We start from the raw sequence: 16,175 nt of genomic DNA, 5'->3' as shown, positions 1-16,175 counted from the left end.
TCCCATGGTATGGAATGTCCCTTTGGCCAGTTTGGCGGTGCCCCGCTCCTACCTTCTTGTGCACCTGCAGCCTGCTCAGTTGGTAGAGCATGGGAAACTAAAAAGTCCTTGGCTAGTGTAAGCATTACCTAGCAACAACTAAAACATCGGTGTGTTATCAACTTTGTTCTCATCCTAAATCCAAAACACAGCACTGTACCAGCTACCAGGAAGGAAATTAACTCTATCCCTGTCAAAACCAGGACAGCTTGGGAACAAGTATGGGGAAAAATGAATAGCCACATACAAGATGCCATTGCCCAATAAACATCCTAATAGTAATTCTTATGACTACTCAGAGCTTGGACAGTCAGAACTCCTTTTAGCTTGCTGCTGTAAAAGCATTGGTGATGCCTTCCAAGTATATGCAATCAACTTAACTTTTGGCAGGGAGAGAGAATTACTTGTATTAAAACTTTTCTGCCAGTCATGTGAAAGGAAGCTGAAATATTTTGTGCCTATTAAGAAAGAGCAGTTAGAGTGGATAACTATTGAATTGAGCTTGGAGAGCTTTGTCTGAGACCATTCATGGTTGTTATTACTTTAACACAGAATAAACTCCTAGATGGCTGAATATCCCAAAGAGCTGAAGAGCTTATGCTGTTCACCTAGGGCAGTTTTCCTTGGGAAGAGTAAATGTGTACTTACCTCTGTGTGCTCAATGTGTGTGTGCTTAGACCTGTTAAATCTGATCCTACAGGCAGTTCTTCATGGTGCTTAACTAGACAGTAGTCTGAGCTTCCACAACAGGCTGTCACAGCTGAAGGTTTTTGTCAGCTGGGGAATAACATGAGTTATAGAAAAATAATCACCAAATGGGATAAGTTGCAGTTTGCAGATGCGTATTACAAAAGACCTACCAGCTGACTTAGACCATTTAAAAGGCAATTAATGTGGTTCAGGGTGCACTTAATTAGCATTCACCAGTTCTGAAGCTTAGGTCTTTGGAAGTCTTTAAACACTATACAGGGATGACAATATTCCTCAGGCTAATATTGGTAGCTGGCTAATGATGGTCTCTGCTTATGGGGAAGAAACAAGTTCATGCTGGAACTGCTGGTTTACACAATGGTGGGTCCACATAGACTAAGAGGGTCGTGCTGTGTTAATGCTTTATTCCCTGTCTAAAGCCAGGAGCAGACAATCAATTTCTGTGCCTGCATCCAGGTACAGAGACAGCGTACTCCAGCATTGTATCAAGTGTAAAACACGTGCTAAGGTCATGCTTTTAGCAATGTTACAAAATGATAGCAGATAGTGAAATGCCTGAGCTGCTGCATGCTTAACTTCTGGGAAAACCTTTTTCTTTCCCCTTACTCATCCATTCTATGAATGGGTAGGAGTAGCCTATCCTAAAACCTTTTCTAAATGCTGTCATTCAGCCACTCAAGGTTTGGGTCCACAATGGTGTTTGCAATAGTATGGAAACCTGGGTGGAAAGAACAAATACAGCCTCGCTGGCTGAGGCACAGTTTCCTCTACCCTTTGAACCCTTTTGTTTCTAGTCTGCTGCTCAGTATCAAACACTTGCTGACTTGTAGGTCTCTTTACCTCTTTGTGTCCTTTTCTTTTTCTTGCATGACTGGCTTTGTTTTTGGCTGTGAGTCTTCATCTCTTCCTTGATTCTCTTGTCCATTTCGCTTCTGTCAGGTGTATCCAGAGCAGTTAAATATGTTAACGAGTTCCTGGCGACAGCATTGTGTACACAGGTAATGGATGTGCTTTGAGTGCAACCTTGTCACTTGGACGAATTTCGCCAGTGCATGGTCTTGCAAACTAACATTGCAGCAGGCATTCCTAGATGATGCTTACTTCATGCAACTTCCATTTGATTGAGATGACCACTATAAGTGTTCTGGTTTAGCTGTAAGCTCAGGTTGGATTGGGGATTGAATAGCATGAGGTGGTATTCTTGAGATTTTATTGTTACTGAAATCACCTACTAATGCCTGCATAGCCAGTGTGGTTCACCAGTGTCTGATTTGCTTGTTCCTTCCAGGTGTCTCAAAAGCTGTTGAGCACATCAATAAAACAATTGCACCTGCACTGATTAGCAAGGTAGGAGCAATCTGTCTTCTGCTAACATCAGTTAATGCCAGTCCAGTGTGTCCTACCTGATGGGTTGTCTCTCTAGAGGTGGTTACAGGAGCTGTATTACATGGAGGGTGTTAGCCTGTGTATTGGAGTGCATGTGAACAAACTGACCTACAGTAATTGCTTTACTTAATGACTGTGTATCTAACACAATCAAAACAATCTCTAGCAGCCTAGTATTGTAGTGTGCAGAAATACTTAAACACCTGGGAACTTCAGTGGTGTGCAGTTGACACAAGCTGCTTTATGCTTAAGAGGGTGGCTGAATGATGGGGAGGGACTGGGTTTTATCCAAGTTGGCTTGTTTGGAAGGGAATCTGAGGGGATCTTAGTAAAGTCTGCTTGAGTGAAATTTCTGTGCCCTTTGTGGGCACTAAGCCCTAGCTAGAAAGGATGGTGCAAAACTAAGTGGTAATGCATAAAGTGATTGCACATTCTTAGCAACAATTCCAAACATTATGTACTAAGTTACAAATGGGTGTATGTTGTGAGCAAGCTGGTCGTCTTTGAGCTTGCACTAAAGGGGCAGGGGGCTTAAACTGGGGCTTTCTCCTATGCCGTGCCAGGCAGATAGCAGTGTAAATGTCAGGAATTCAAGGGACTTGACAGCCTTACAGCTCTGAATGTGAAGAACAGAACAAGCTTTTGATGTGGCTGACTTATCTGTCAGCTTTGGTCTGCTGGAAGTGACCAGAAGGTGCTGCTCTGTGATAATGACAAGAATTAGTCTCTTTGACTGTTGGTAGTTGCCCTTAAGCAGTTCTTGGTGCCAGCCAGGGAAATAAAAATGCAGTGGGTAGATGAGAGTTTGTAGAGCCATGTTTGGTGTCAAGCAGTGCTTTGCTTGCTTCTCTCTGCAGAATGTCAACGTTGTGGAGCAAGAAAAGATTGACAAACTGATGCTGGAAATGGATGGATCGGAGAACAAATGTAAGTGGGCTTTGTGTTGCAGTGAGGCATGAAAAGATGAAGATTGGTTTATAGAATTCTAGCTGACCTTATCAGAAACAATGGGCAGTGCAGGGCATATGCTGTGCACGTCCATAACCAAGACCGCAGTGCTGGTATTGCTGAATCTCTTTATGAAGATATAACATTTCTGTAAACAATTTCTTGTTATTGCAGCCAAATTTGGTGCCAATGCCATCTTGGGTGTATCTCTGGCTGTATGCAAAGCTGGTGCTGCTGAGAAGGGTGTCCCCTTGTACCGTCACATTGCTGACCTTGCTGGAAACGCAGAAGTCATTCTTCCAGTTCCTGTAAGTATCTCGATAGGGCTAGCTAAGGACTTGATCCAATCAGGTGCTTCATGATAGCTTGTGGTCTTGGATCAAGTTTTCTAGAGAATGAAGAGTCTTAACATAAATGCTGTTATCAATTTACCCTGAAGCATTCTAACTTGACTTTGCTTTTTGGTTACTCCAAGGCTTTCAATGTGATCAATGGTGGCTCCCATGCTGGCAATAAGCTGGCTATGCAGGAGTTCATGATCCTCCCTGTGGGTGCTGACAGTTTCAAGGAGGCAATGCGCATTGGTGCAGAGGTCTATCACAATCTCAAGAATGTAATCAAGGAGAAGTATGGCAAGGATGCAACCAACGTGGGTGATGAGGGTGGCTTTGCCCCCAACATACTGGAAAATAAAGAAGGTAAGAATGAGCTAAGTGTGGGAGGAGGCATAACTGATAGCCAGAGAATGAAGGCCATGCCTGTCCAGTATGAATGGAAAGCAGGATCAGTAGGTTGTAGGACTTGCTGCTGTTTCTTTGCTCTGCTTCTATCCTGACAGACTTTAAGATGCTATACTGGTGTGGTCCAGTATAGAACCACAGAACTATTCCCTTGGGCATCAGTTTATGCAGCTTGACAGGACAGCTTTGACTTCAATGCCTCATTACTGTTTCATTCCTGTAGCAGCTTAAGGGAATCTTACCACCTTCCAGTTGAAAAGTGGTGTGGGAATGTCTGCATGCATTGCAAGTTTCCCAGAAGTCAGCAGTCAAAGTTTAGTGGAATTGTTTTTCTGCTGACAAAGGAGGAAAACAGTTTGGACTGTGCTCGGTTATGTGTGGGAGTGTATGAAGGCTTGCCTGGGAAGTTGAGGCACTTGCTGCTTCCACAGCCAAACAGTTCTGTTCAGAAGCCTGTGGGGGAGGGAGGCAGTTTGTCTTGTGCGAAGTGAAATACCTGTTCCTACAAAAACTGTACCAGAAGAGCTGTTTTTCTTGCCTTTTTTGCAGAAATGGGACTGCTAATAAGCCAGTAGAATACTAGAACTCTTAAGTTATTTGTTACTTTAAAGCTGTTAGTTATATTACTGATGAAGGTGGCCTCTGAACTGCATTGCCTTTTCTGACACTGAAGATACTGAGCCAGCACCAGAAATCAGGGTGTTTCTGAATCCCACAGTCACATGCAGCTCTTGCTAGGTCTGTACCCTAGCAGACATCAGTGAAGATGACCTTGAATGACCATTACAGCCCAAGGAATTTGTGTTGCTGACAGCAGCTGCTTTTGCAGTTTGTATTACGTGAACATGTTGAAGAGAAAAACAAACAAACAAAACCAAAACAACAACAAAAAAACCCAACAAAAAAACTCCACCAAACAAACCACAAACACACACACCCACAAAAAAAAAATCCCAAACAAAAACACTTGACCTAAGTGTCCTACTGTAAATAGCCTGTCTGACCCAGCTGCTTGGCTTTGAGTCAGGGGTGAGTGGGAGAGTCTTACTGGTCGTGACCGTATTGAATTTCCTTGCTTGGACTCTGCCAAACAGGGTAGCATAGTGGGTAGTATCCAGGGACTCCTACTAAGTAGTTCTGTTCCCTCTTCTGCATATAAGTTGTGCAAGTGGAGAACAGGTAGATGCAAAGAGAGGATGCCCTGTGCTGAGGCAGGCTGTGTATCACATTGCCTGTTAGGGTTTGGATAATCCAAACCTGATCTGGAGTTAAAAGGGATTAAAGTGCAGTTACTACTTCCTGCCCACATGCATAAAGCTGAAAGAGGATGTAGTATCATCTAGTATTAAGCTTTCTGGGCTGACATGTAGTCCTGCCTGAAGAGATTATGAATCCCATAATGGTGTCTCAAGGGTATTGCAAGCTAAAAGTAGTATTAAAGTAATATCTTGTTCCAGTCAGTTCAGAAGTGGGAGAGTTTAAGAACCTCTTCTATGTGGCCTTTGGGCTTTCTGTAGGGGTAGTGGAGATTCTTTGCCAAGCGAACGTACTGTTGTTGGTAAATGAATAGCTCTGAGTTAAGGTGATTTTTGGGAACTCGGAAATACCTTACCATGTTTCAGCTCTGGAGTTGCTGAAGACTGCTATCAGCAAGGCTGGCTACTCTGAGAAGGTTGTCATTGGCATGGATGTGGCTGCCTCAGAATTCTACCGTGATGGAAAGTATGACCTGGACTTCAAATCCCCTGATGATCCCAGCAGATACATTTCTCCTGACCAGCTGGCTGACCTGTACAAGGGCTTTGTCAAGAACTACCCCTGTAAGTTGTTCGTCAACAAGAAGCACGGTAGTAGTGGTGAATAGAGGTTGATTGCTGAAGTAAAGAGTTAGGGTGGCAGCCTCCCTTATAAGAGGGATCAAGAGCAGAACAAACAGCTAGCCTTTTAGGGGTCTTGGGAATGTTCTTTGAGGTGGGTAGTGCTTGGCTGCAGTGCTTTGGTACCACTGCTTTCAAACAAGACCTTTCAGGGTGGTGGTGTCTTAAAGCTCCTTGTATCCCTCTACAGTGGTGTCCATTGAAGACCCGTTTGACCAGGATGACTGGGCTGCCTGGAAGAAGTTCACTGGCAGTGTTGGCATCCAGGTGGTTGGTGATGATCTGACTGTGACCAATCCAAAGCGTATTGCCAAGGCTGTGGAGGAGAAATCCTGCAACTGCCTCCTTCTTAAGGTCAACCAGATTGGCTCTGTGACAGAGTCCCTGCAAGCGTAAGTTCTCTCCTCTTGGCCATGCCAGGAGGGGGATTTCTAATTGAGGGAGATGAACATATAGACCAGAGCTAGTGGAATAGAAATGTGTTGATTGGGCATCTGTGAAGGGAGAACAATTGTTAACTAATAGAGGATATTGGCAGGTAAACCTGTACCTTTATGGTCTTGAAGTCATATAGGCACATCAAACAACTTCACTGGGTCTAAGCATGTGTAAAAGCAGCTCTTTATCACTGCCTTGTCATATGATCTAACCCTAACATGTACCAAAGGGCAGTTCTGTCTTGCCAAAGCAAGGAAGGCCTGCCACTTGACATCATCACTAGAGCAAAGGCTGCTAAGCAAATAGGCGTGGTGTGAGGCCTCATCTGTTTATCTCTTCTAGCTGCAAGCTTGCTCAGTCCAATGGCTGGGGTGTGATGGTGAGTCATCGCTCTGGAGAAACAGAAGATACCTTCATTGCTGATCTGGTAGTTGGTCTCTGCACTGGTCAGGTTGGTATCTGTAGCTGCTGTAGCTTGCCTTTTTGCTTGATGAGATAATATGGTGATGAAGCCATGCTGCACAGCAGATGGGGTCTGCTCTGACTTAAGGCATGCAGACTTGCTGCTTCTATATACAGGAAGCTGATTTGCCTTATGGGAGTGTGATGAGGGAACATATTATCTTGTGTAAACTCGCTGTTAATCACCAATTTAAAAAAAAAAAATCTTAGTCAACTCCAGTGGGTGTATCGGGATTTCCTGATACTGAAGCTGTTAGCAAATGAACAATCTTTATTACTCCCAAGCCCTTTCCTGTTTGAGTATACAGATATTTAGAGCCCGATGCTGAAATAAAGCTTGTGATTATGCTTATTACTCTGAACAGAATAGAATAGTTTTGTGTTGGCATCTGTGGCCTTATTTCTGCTATAGTTCTTCACTAACTTTCTGATTTCCCTTTCAGATCAAAACTGGTGCCCCTTGCCGATCTGAGCGTCTAGCCAAGTACAACCAGCTGCTGAGGTGAGGCTTTCGGGGCAGGGAGGGTTGAGGGTTAAGCCTGACATAGAATGGATGCTCCACTAATGCATTTGGGGCACATGTTGGTCTTCTGCATCTCAGAAACACTCTGCAGCTTAAGGCCTTAAACTGACAGCACTGGCAGAGGTGCTTTTGGGCTGGTGCTGCGCTTGCAGAGCTGGCTGTAGGCTGAATGATGAGTTGGATGGGTAATGCCTGTAACAGACATGCTAAAGGGGAACATCATACGAAGCATCCTGTGATACTAGATATGAGACGCTGTCTTTCTGTCTGCATGATGCAGTTCCCTTGGGCAAGCATTTAAAATGTTTGGGCGAAGTTAGGTAAGATGGGTGATGCTGACCAGCGCAGTTGAACATGCATATAATGGAAGCTGCTTGGTGGGAACTGGCTTGTGACTCTGGTGGTATCTTCAGTACTGGGTAGATGAGGTGATGTAGTACAAGGCCCGCAGCTGTGGTAATGCAGGAGCTCTACACTGTCTGCTCACACCCCGCACTCTTTCCTTTCCATCAGAATTGAAGAGGAGCTTGGCAGCAAGGCCCGTTTTGCTGGAAGAAACTTCAGGAACCCTCGTGTCAACTAAGCTATGTGGATCAGTCAACCCCTGTTCTGGTTTAAGGCACTAGACATCTACTTTAGATCACAATTACCTGTACTAGAGAGATAAGGGCAGCTGAAGGAGAAAGACGAGTTTGCAGGTCCTCTTCCCCCCTAGACGATTCCTTCACCTCGTGTTTTCACCAACGCTGATCAGTTACTTGTAACGCTCTGCTGCTTTTGTAGAACAGTCCCTGTGGGGGGGGGTTCTGTGTATTAAACACCCTCTGGGATCACGACCTTGTGACTCGGGCATAAACAGTTTAATTCCTTTCTCTGCCTGTCTGGTCTTCAATGTGTGGAGCTGTGTGACTTGCAGTGCAGCAAAAGGTAGCTGCAAACAGAAATAGTAGTGTTTTTACATGTGATAAACAAAAGCATCAAACAACCCAACAAAGTGTGGCTTTGAGTTACTTTGGGGGAGACTGAGGAGCAGGGGTACCTACCTCTGCATGATCATACCCTGTTTTAAAGCTGTTCTGCAGGGAGCAAGGGTTGGACTGCTGTCACTGTGGCCATGGGGTGGATTTCAGTTGCTTTGTGACAAATAGACAAAGAATTAGCTGAATGTGTGTGCCTGCTATCAAGAGGGTGGCCTTGAAGAATATGTTTGGTCATTTGGAAGCAGGACTAAGAATAGGTTTCTAACCCCTAGATCGATTGTGATCCTGCAAGGGAAGGGAAAAAGCTGAAAGGTCTTCCTTCATTTATCAAAGATGAGGTGTACCCTGACAATGAGTGCTATGGTTAACCTTCATCATGGACTGTTGCAGATGTCTGCTTGTCGGCCTTGTCACAGTGTTGCTGAAAAAATTGTGATAGCTTTGGCTTTTACCAAGAGGTTGGCACAATGTTAACCATGCTGGAAGTGAATTTGTAACCTCCATCTTGCTCTCTTACTATGGGAAGAGGTAGCTTAACAGGATGCCAGTTGTGGAACAGCACTGTTCTGAACCCTTGTGCTTTGTTAATAGCACTCTAATGTAGGGTGTAATTGGAAGCTGATCTGATACTGCACTCTAATTTTTACCCTGTTTGTATCTAGGTACCATATTTCACATGGGGGAAGAGAAGACTTCAGGGCGTTTCCAGCTGTGAGAGAGCAGATGGCCATAAACAAAAGGCTCATGAGCAAATACTTACATTTCTAGAGCCCTTTGTTTTGTTCAGGTTGCAGCTCTGCTGGCTTGGCTGGGAAGGGAAGGCAGTGAGAGAGATTGCAAAGCATAGGCCTCATTTGCAGTCAGTGCTTATGTTCTTGTGAGATGAGGAGGAAGAACTCCCTTGTCCTGGGGTTGGGCAAGAGGTTGTTCAGCGGCTCTGTCACCATTGCGGTGCTATTGCTCCGTGTAGTCGTTGTCAGAGCAGCGTCTTCAGAAGCAGGGAGTGGGGAGCAGAGTTGGAGTGTTAGTCCCTTACCAGGCAGGAAAAAGCAAAGTATTGCACAATTGAGGGAGGGGTTGTTTAAGCCAGTTCTTGCTGCTTATGTTTTTTTTCCATAATGGCAGATTTGTAAGGAAAAGATTAATTTGTGATTCACTTCAATGACTGTTCTACTAGTCTTTCCATTCCAGGAAACTAAATTACCTGTGGCTGGAAATGTTTATTATCTGTGAGGAGCACAACAGTGCCCCGCTGTGGGCATTGCATGTGTTGCAATGTGTTGCCTTGTGGTGGTGGAAGTCAATTTTCTCTCTTACGGTCTTAAATCAGTAAGGTGGAAACAGCACATTTAAAGCCAGTAATGCTGCAGGGTACATGTCATCATTTACCTTAAACCCTGGAACTTAAAGAACATCTTCAGTTCTAGTTTGGAAAAAAACAATGCAGGCTTTATTTCAAAAGCTGCTGTTAGGAAGTACAGAGCTATGAAATGCTGAGGCGTAGGAATGGTGTGTTATATCCTAAAACAAACCCGCACAACAGTGCTCTGCCATCAGGATGAGGGATATGAGCCTGCCCTGTGAGGAGTGAAGCCAGAGTGGAGAGGTTTGTTTGAGAGTTGCTGGGAGATGTTAGGTCTGCCTCGTACTAGTGTGAGTAATAGCTGTGAAAGGATGTAGCACACAGGGGACTGTTGTTGGGAAAGCCTGGCCTCTACAGTGTCTATCGATCAATGTTTTTTAACTAGAAATACTCATCTGTTGTTGGCATTTCCAAAATGCCTTGTCTTGTACAAAGACTGGAGAAGCTGCAACACCAAGAATGCTGAACACCCCTCACAAGGGAAAGGAGGAGTTTTTGGCATCCTCACTTTAACTGAAACCAGGGAGGGAGGAAAATAATGGCTCTTGTGCAGTGCAGTGTCCTCTGGTGTGAGCAGTCCCTGCGCAAAAGGCTAAAGCTGGTCTCTTGAGGGAATGTGGCCCGCAGTCCTGTTAGCTCACTCGCACTGGAAGTAGGAAGAACGCTGACCTCTGTCATGTGGGCATGTTTGGATCCAGGTCTGTGTTTTGCAGTGTTGCAATGAGCATGGACCAACGTCCAGCGGGAGTACGGTGAATTCAGACCCAGACCCTACAGCCAGTTCAGCAGACAGAGCCTGAAAGCAAATGCAGGCGGCTACTGAAACAAACCTCCCTGCAAAGACAATAACCGGTGCAATGAAAACATCCCCTTGTTGGGCAGTTGGCAACTGTTTCTCCTTGTGAGACTTATCTCCTCTGTCAAGCCCTTCTTAAGAAGAGCTTTGCTATAAATACCAAATTTACCAGCCCAAGCTCAGCACATGGTAAATGCCTCCTCTTGCACATACTTGTCCTTTTATAAGGCGTTGGTCTAAGCTGGTTGCACTCCGTGCAGATTTAAAACCTGGTGCACTTTTCACACATAGCTGATCTCTGAATTAGACCTGTTAAATGAATAAACCAGCTAATTACACACAAATCCTATCAAGGGATTTTTCTTCTGTCAAAGAGGCAAGCTTGTAATATATGCAAAATGGTTTAGAAAGCTTTTTAGCAGAACCATGTTAGGAAGCAATGGTATGGCTGTTTCTCCCCTGGTACTTCAGAAAGCGATGTCCAAATTCTCAACCCACCTTACCTGGGCCTCTGTATTTCCACCTGGTGACTTTCTTTTGATAAGCGTCAGAAAGCAAAAAGAGCTGAGAAATCAGGTCACGGGCTGCCATAAATCGACAAAGCCCTCAATGGCAGCGCAGCGGTGATGAAATGACTGACATGAGTAGTGGCTGGCACCTGGGCTGTTGTACTTGTGTGCAGCTACATAAACCTGGGGGAAAAAGCAAGCTAGTGCACTGAGCTGGAATCCTGTTCAGATGAATAGTTTGGTCCCAGCTCTGACAAAAGAGCCTTCTACTTCTGCTGGTTAACACCACTGCAAATGAAGCCCAGGTATTAATTCATTGTTGTTGACACCTTGTCAGTGCAAGGTGGAGAACTGTTACAGGTACAATTACCGGATGTGTCGTGTCTTTAAAATAATCGGGAAACCGCATGCAAAATGGCAGGGTTAGAAGGACATGGCTTGGGCTGTGAAGTCAAAAGCTAGAGTCAGATGCTGTTGAACTGTATGCTCCTTCCTACACCAGGAAGTCAATGCCACAGTGTCGGAGGCTGTGCTCGGCTGTCCCAGCAAACTGGAGCTGTGTAAGGCTTTTATGTTAAATCTCGGAGTATTTGGGCCGGATCAGCAAGGTGCTTCCAGCTGCAGAGGATTCAGGCTCTACCTAATGAGGCCAGAGCATTGAACGGAGTTACTTGTGAAGAAAGAAAAGAGACCAGAATGGGTAAGTGCTGAAATGTGGGACTGTGGTTTGTAGTTAAGAATTTAAAGTGTATTAAAGAAGTGAATGATTGGTAACTCTGTGTGTTTGGAGTGAGGGGAATAAGTGAATAGGGAACAGATTTGATTGCTAAAAATCAAGACCTAAACCTGCACTGCGAGAGGGGAGAGATGTGTCTGCTCCTTAATCAGGGCTTGAATCCTGCCGCATAGCTCCTCACCTTTCTGTACGGTCCCCATGGAGCTCCGACTCAAAAGGCTGTGCTTTATAACAGAGTGCAAATGTAGCACAGCCAGCGTCTTTATTACTGTAATAATTTGCAGGGATGGCACTCTCTGGAGCAGAAGGAAGCATCAGCTTAGCAAACACGAACTGGGAGGCTATTCTGAGAATAGCAGGCAGCCTTAAAAGCGGATCTGAAGTAAGAGGCAGGCAGAAGAGATGACTGATGAGCAGAGAGGAGAGGCAGGTGGCACTTTCGGGAGCTATTCAGGTAACAGGATGTATAACGGAGTGATGCAAAGGACTGGAGTGGGAAAGATCTCCCATTACCCACTGGCTCTAATTCTAGGTTTGTAGAGGTAGCTTTTCTGCTTTGTAGCCCAGCCTGCTCTTGGTATTAATTTCCTACTATCTTGGCTTCTAGGTCTCGTACAGGCCCTGCCTGAAAGAGTTTGTTCTGGACAGAAAGGAATGTTGCCATCCCTCTATAATCAACGAGAAACCAAATGATTCAACACTTGGCGTTCTTGCTAGACATTAGCCCCTGGTAGGGAGTAAGCACATCATTCATAAGCTTCACTCTCAGAAACCGAAGCTGGCAGTGCAAGGCACGTTTTCAAATCCTTTGGATATTTTGAACCACGCATAGAGCCTGCTCACTCATTTTCTAGTATCGTGGGCATCAAAACTGGCCCCAATCTTCCAGCAGCAGCAACGGTGTCCAACATAGCGGTGCTGCGACCTTCCTAGTTCAGTTTGGTACTGTCGGAAGCTTACAGTCAGATCACCCCCCCCCCCACCCCGGTGAGGACAGCTCTGTCCCTTGAGCACTGAGACCTGACTTCACATGCGTCCATAACGCGATGCTGGCTGGGGTGATGGTCTGGATTGCTCAGTGTCCATGTTGCATCCTGTTCACCTTTCTTCCCTGATTTTTGTGTTAGAATGTTAAAAATAATATTTTTTTTCTTAGATCATTGATTTTAAAAAGAAACAAAACTGCAGTTGAACAGTGGATCGACCCTGTTCCTTGCAGGAACTGCTCAGCTCAGTGAAGTCTTGAGACTTGCCAGGTAGGAGATTTTACTGCCTCTAACGTGGGTAAGAACAATTTTACACCCAATGCTTTTCTCCCTCCTGCTCGCTTATCCCGGGCACAAAAAAGCCACTGCCTCATTGTGTGCAGCCAGCGTGATCATCCTGGGGGAGCCTGTGGCATGCGCTACTTGCCCTGGGCTGCTGTGCCCTCTGATGTCCCCAGGAAGGGACCTCGGCAAGCCATGCCACGTTTCCCTGTCTCTGGAGAGGCAGAAGCTGTGGGAGTGAGCCATTTTTCTTTGAAGGAAATTCATTGACTGCAGTGCTCCGTCAACACCCACTCGCTCATTCACAGACATAAAGACTTGTGTAAACAGTCTCGCAAGCTGCTGGGGGCTTGTCAGCCGGCGGCTGAGGGGAAAAGCCCCACAACAGCGCAAAGGACCAGTAAGAGCAGATGAAGGGAGCGCAGCTGCTGTGTTTTCCCCACTGGAAGGAGGATGTTGGGCTTTCCTGCTGCTGTGTAGGCTGCAAGCAGACACAAGGGTGGATGGTGGATGCAGGGAGAGAGGATGTCTGCTGGGCAGCCAGCCAGCCCTGCCTGCCCTGCAGCAGTGTCTCAGGCTATGGCCTCATGCTCCCTTTCACAGCAGGATTTAAAGAACCGTGCCAGGCACCAGCTTAGTCCCACCACTCCCTTGGAAAGCTTTTATTACTGTTCTCTTTGTATTGCTGGGTGAAATGATTTCCTTGTAGGTGTGAGCTGTGGGTGGGTGTGAGAACAAAATGCAAGAACCCTGCTCCTCTCTGAGCACATGGGAACATAGCCTCTCCCTGCATCTGACTGCTGGGGTCACCGTGACGGTGCCCAAGCTGTCCCGGTTTGGACATTTCTACGCTGAGAGAGATACCCATTTGTGTTCCCTCCTTCGGTCCCCGGGAGGGACTGAAGTGCCATCAGATCTGACGTGCTTTGCATGTACTTTGTGTGCCATCGATAGATACAGTCGCAGAGACTAGAAGTGCAGGGTGTGGAGGAGGGTAAGAAGAAGAAATAAAGCCACACCAGCTGCAGCGCTCAATTCTGCTAAGAAAAGCTGAAGGTAAAAAAGGAAGGGGTGGGGGGGCACCCAAGGAAGAGAACTGAGGCAGGGAGGAAGAAAGGGTTGAGCGAGGAACCCAGATGATAAAAATGACAGGTATGCAAACAAAATAAACTATAAGGAAGAAAATAATCACAAGGTCCAGATCACCTCCTTGTGCCACACTTGAAGTTTGTGTGTGGTGCAATCTCGTGTCTATAATACAATGCACAGGCTTCGCTCTGTCTAGAAACACATCTGTTTAATCATCCAGGGTGGCAGTTACAGGCTTGAGTTACAGGAGAGAAAAGAAATACAAAGTAGTTCTGCAAAATAAAAACCTTGGACGAAGCCCAGGCAAAATGGCACCTTGCTGACAATGGTGTCTGCAGTGGAGGCACCGTGACCAGCGCTGAGCATCCCCGGGCCATCACCTCGTGCTTCTAATGGGGCTGAGGCTCCTTCTCCTTGGCTGTGCTTGCAAACCAGCTAAGTTCAGCATCTCCTGTCGCTGATGCTGGCTGTTGGCTACCAGCAATTTTACCGGTATAACAAGGTGTATGAGGTTAACCCGGTTGTCTAAAAAGGAACTTGAGAATGAGGCAGTTCTGTGATGCACAGGGGGGTGTAGCGTTCCCTCTGAAAATGAGCTGGGAAAGCACCTGGATTGGTGCGTTTCAAAAGCAGAATAAGTGCTCTTCCCTGGTTTCTTTGCAAGGACCAGAACTGTCCCAAGCAAGCATCATCCTGTGCTGTTCAGAAGGGTTTTTTTCAGAAGCAGTGGCTCCTTCTCTGCCAGATGCTTCACTTCAGAGAGATGAAAACTCCTGCTAGCAGTGATGAATGGCAAAGATCACTTCTGCCCACCTGGAACTGCTTACAAACTTGGCAAACTGATTTGAGCTCAAAATATTATTTGCATGCTGGTGTGTTTTGTTTTAGCGTTTCGAGAACAAAACACTTTCACTAACATAGTTTGTTTTGAAGGGATGTTTCTTTTGAAAACTTAAAGCTTTTAACACAAACTAACAAGGAAACCAAAGGCTTTCTGCCAGACAAAATGTTTTCTTTGCTAATGTTCCACATTGCTGAGTGTCTCGGTTTCAGGGTGACCCAACACAACTTGTGTGTGGACAGGGAAACAGAAACTTTGATTTTTGTGTGCATTTAACTTGCAGCACATGGGTTGCCTGAACCCCTCGCTGCTCAAAACCCACTTACTCTTATTGTTGAGTCTCTGTTTAACAGCAAGCGTCTTAAGAGGTGTTTTAGTCTGAGAGGTTATCCAAAGCCACCAGCTGACTCTTGCTTACCAAATGCTTGCAAACAGCGTCAGTCATGAAGGCACCAATGTCCTATAGCAGGTGCATTAGTCAAAGCAAAGGACACAGAGCTTCATACATCAAGATGCCAATATGCCTCAGTTGGTTGCTGTGGGCTTTATCCATGTCTCATTTTAAGTGCTTGTTCTCGCTCCCTGAAATTATGCAGAAGGGTCTTGAAGAATATATATTGCATTAAACAGCATCCAGTGCTGCAAAACAAGAGGACTGATTCTGTTAATTCAACTACCTATGCAGGTATTAAGACCAAAATACAAGTTAAGATGCTTTTCAGTCTAAGTCCCAGCAGTGAAATCCCTGCAGAGAGCAGAGCAGCTCAGCCCCTGCTACCAGGCGTGGGGGAGGGCGAGAAGGTGTGGGGCGAGGATGACTTTGGGAGAGGGCCTGGGGAAAATGCCTCCACTGAGAGTTTTCAATCTGCTTTTGAAAGCTCTTCAGCAAAGCGTGTAGATCTCAGGTTTGGTGGCTTATGATGACCTGCCTCTGTTGCTTATTTAGAGTGACTGGATGAATGTTCATCAAACCGCCCCAGTAAATGTCAGACTGCTTCTGATCAGAGACTTCCAGTAGCGGCCTAGGTGATCAGCATTCATAGATTTCAAGGACAGAAAACTGGCTGGATTAAATTGGTTTCACTTAACTGCTGTCCCAAACAGACAACCCCAAAGCTATGCAAATGCGCTGAATCTGAGGCTACTTTCTTCCCAAACGCTGTTTACACCAAGAAGGAAAGAGGGGTGGGATTTTGCAGGGGAGAACAAACGTTTGTGCTGCCTTTTTGCTTCCTTCTCACTGTGACCAGAGTCCTTGTAGTTTTTAGGTGTCTGAAGTGTTGCTATGTGGCTGTGCAGAATGGAGTCCTGCCTAGAAAATGCCCTGCCGAAGTCCCAGCCTTGCCAGTGCTCCAGAGGCACCAGCTGGTGGGTGAATATTAGTATAGGTTGGGCTTGGGGATCTTTGCATCAGAAGCCTAATGCCAACCATGTCTCATTTGCATTACTGTGAGTACATGCAAAATCAA

The 16,175-nt window shown here is 45.7% G+C and overlaps 1 protein-coding gene across 2 annotated transcripts in view; it reads left to right on the top strand.

Moving 5' to 3' along the window:
• Nucleotides 1-8,114, top strand: part of ENO1 (enolase 1, (alpha)) — a 10,786-nt gene extending 2,672 nt beyond the window's left edge. Inside the window, exons 3-11 of one of the 2 annotated variants that reach the window (XM_009325184.1) lie at nucleotides 2,039-2,097; nucleotides 2,994-3,063; nucleotides 3,259-3,392; nucleotides 3,560-3,782; nucleotides 5,447-5,644; nucleotides 5,892-6,093; nucleotides 6,482-6,590; nucleotides 7,045-7,103; nucleotides 7,638-8,114. In XM_009325184.1, coding sequence (XP_009323459.1) covers nucleotides 2,039-2,097; nucleotides 2,994-3,063; nucleotides 3,259-3,392; nucleotides 3,560-3,782; nucleotides 5,447-5,644; nucleotides 5,892-6,093; nucleotides 6,482-6,590; nucleotides 7,045-7,103; nucleotides 7,638-7,707 — 1,124 coding nt within the window. In that variant the 3' untranslated portion in view covers nucleotides 7,708-8,114. Of the gene's footprint in view, nucleotides 1-1,689; nucleotides 1,749-2,038; nucleotides 2,098-2,993; nucleotides 3,064-3,258; nucleotides 3,393-3,559; nucleotides 3,783-5,446; nucleotides 5,645-5,891; nucleotides 6,094-6,481; nucleotides 6,591-7,044; nucleotides 7,104-7,637 lie in introns of both variants that reach the window. The other variant, XM_009325185.1, reaches the window with a different exon arrangement.
• Nucleotides 8,115-16,175: the final 8,061 nt, after the last annotated feature.

Source organism: Pygoscelis adeliae, unplaced genomic scaffold, assembly GCF_000699105.1.
Source record: "Pygoscelis adeliae isolate BGI_AS28 unplaced genomic scaffold, ASM69910v1 Scaffold36, whole genome shotgun sequence".
NCBI lineage: Eukaryota > Metazoa > Chordata > Aves > Sphenisciformes > Spheniscidae > Pygoscelis > Pygoscelis adeliae.
Note: the sequence above shows the minus strand (reverse complement) of the source record. Positions and strands in the feature narration are given on the sequence as shown.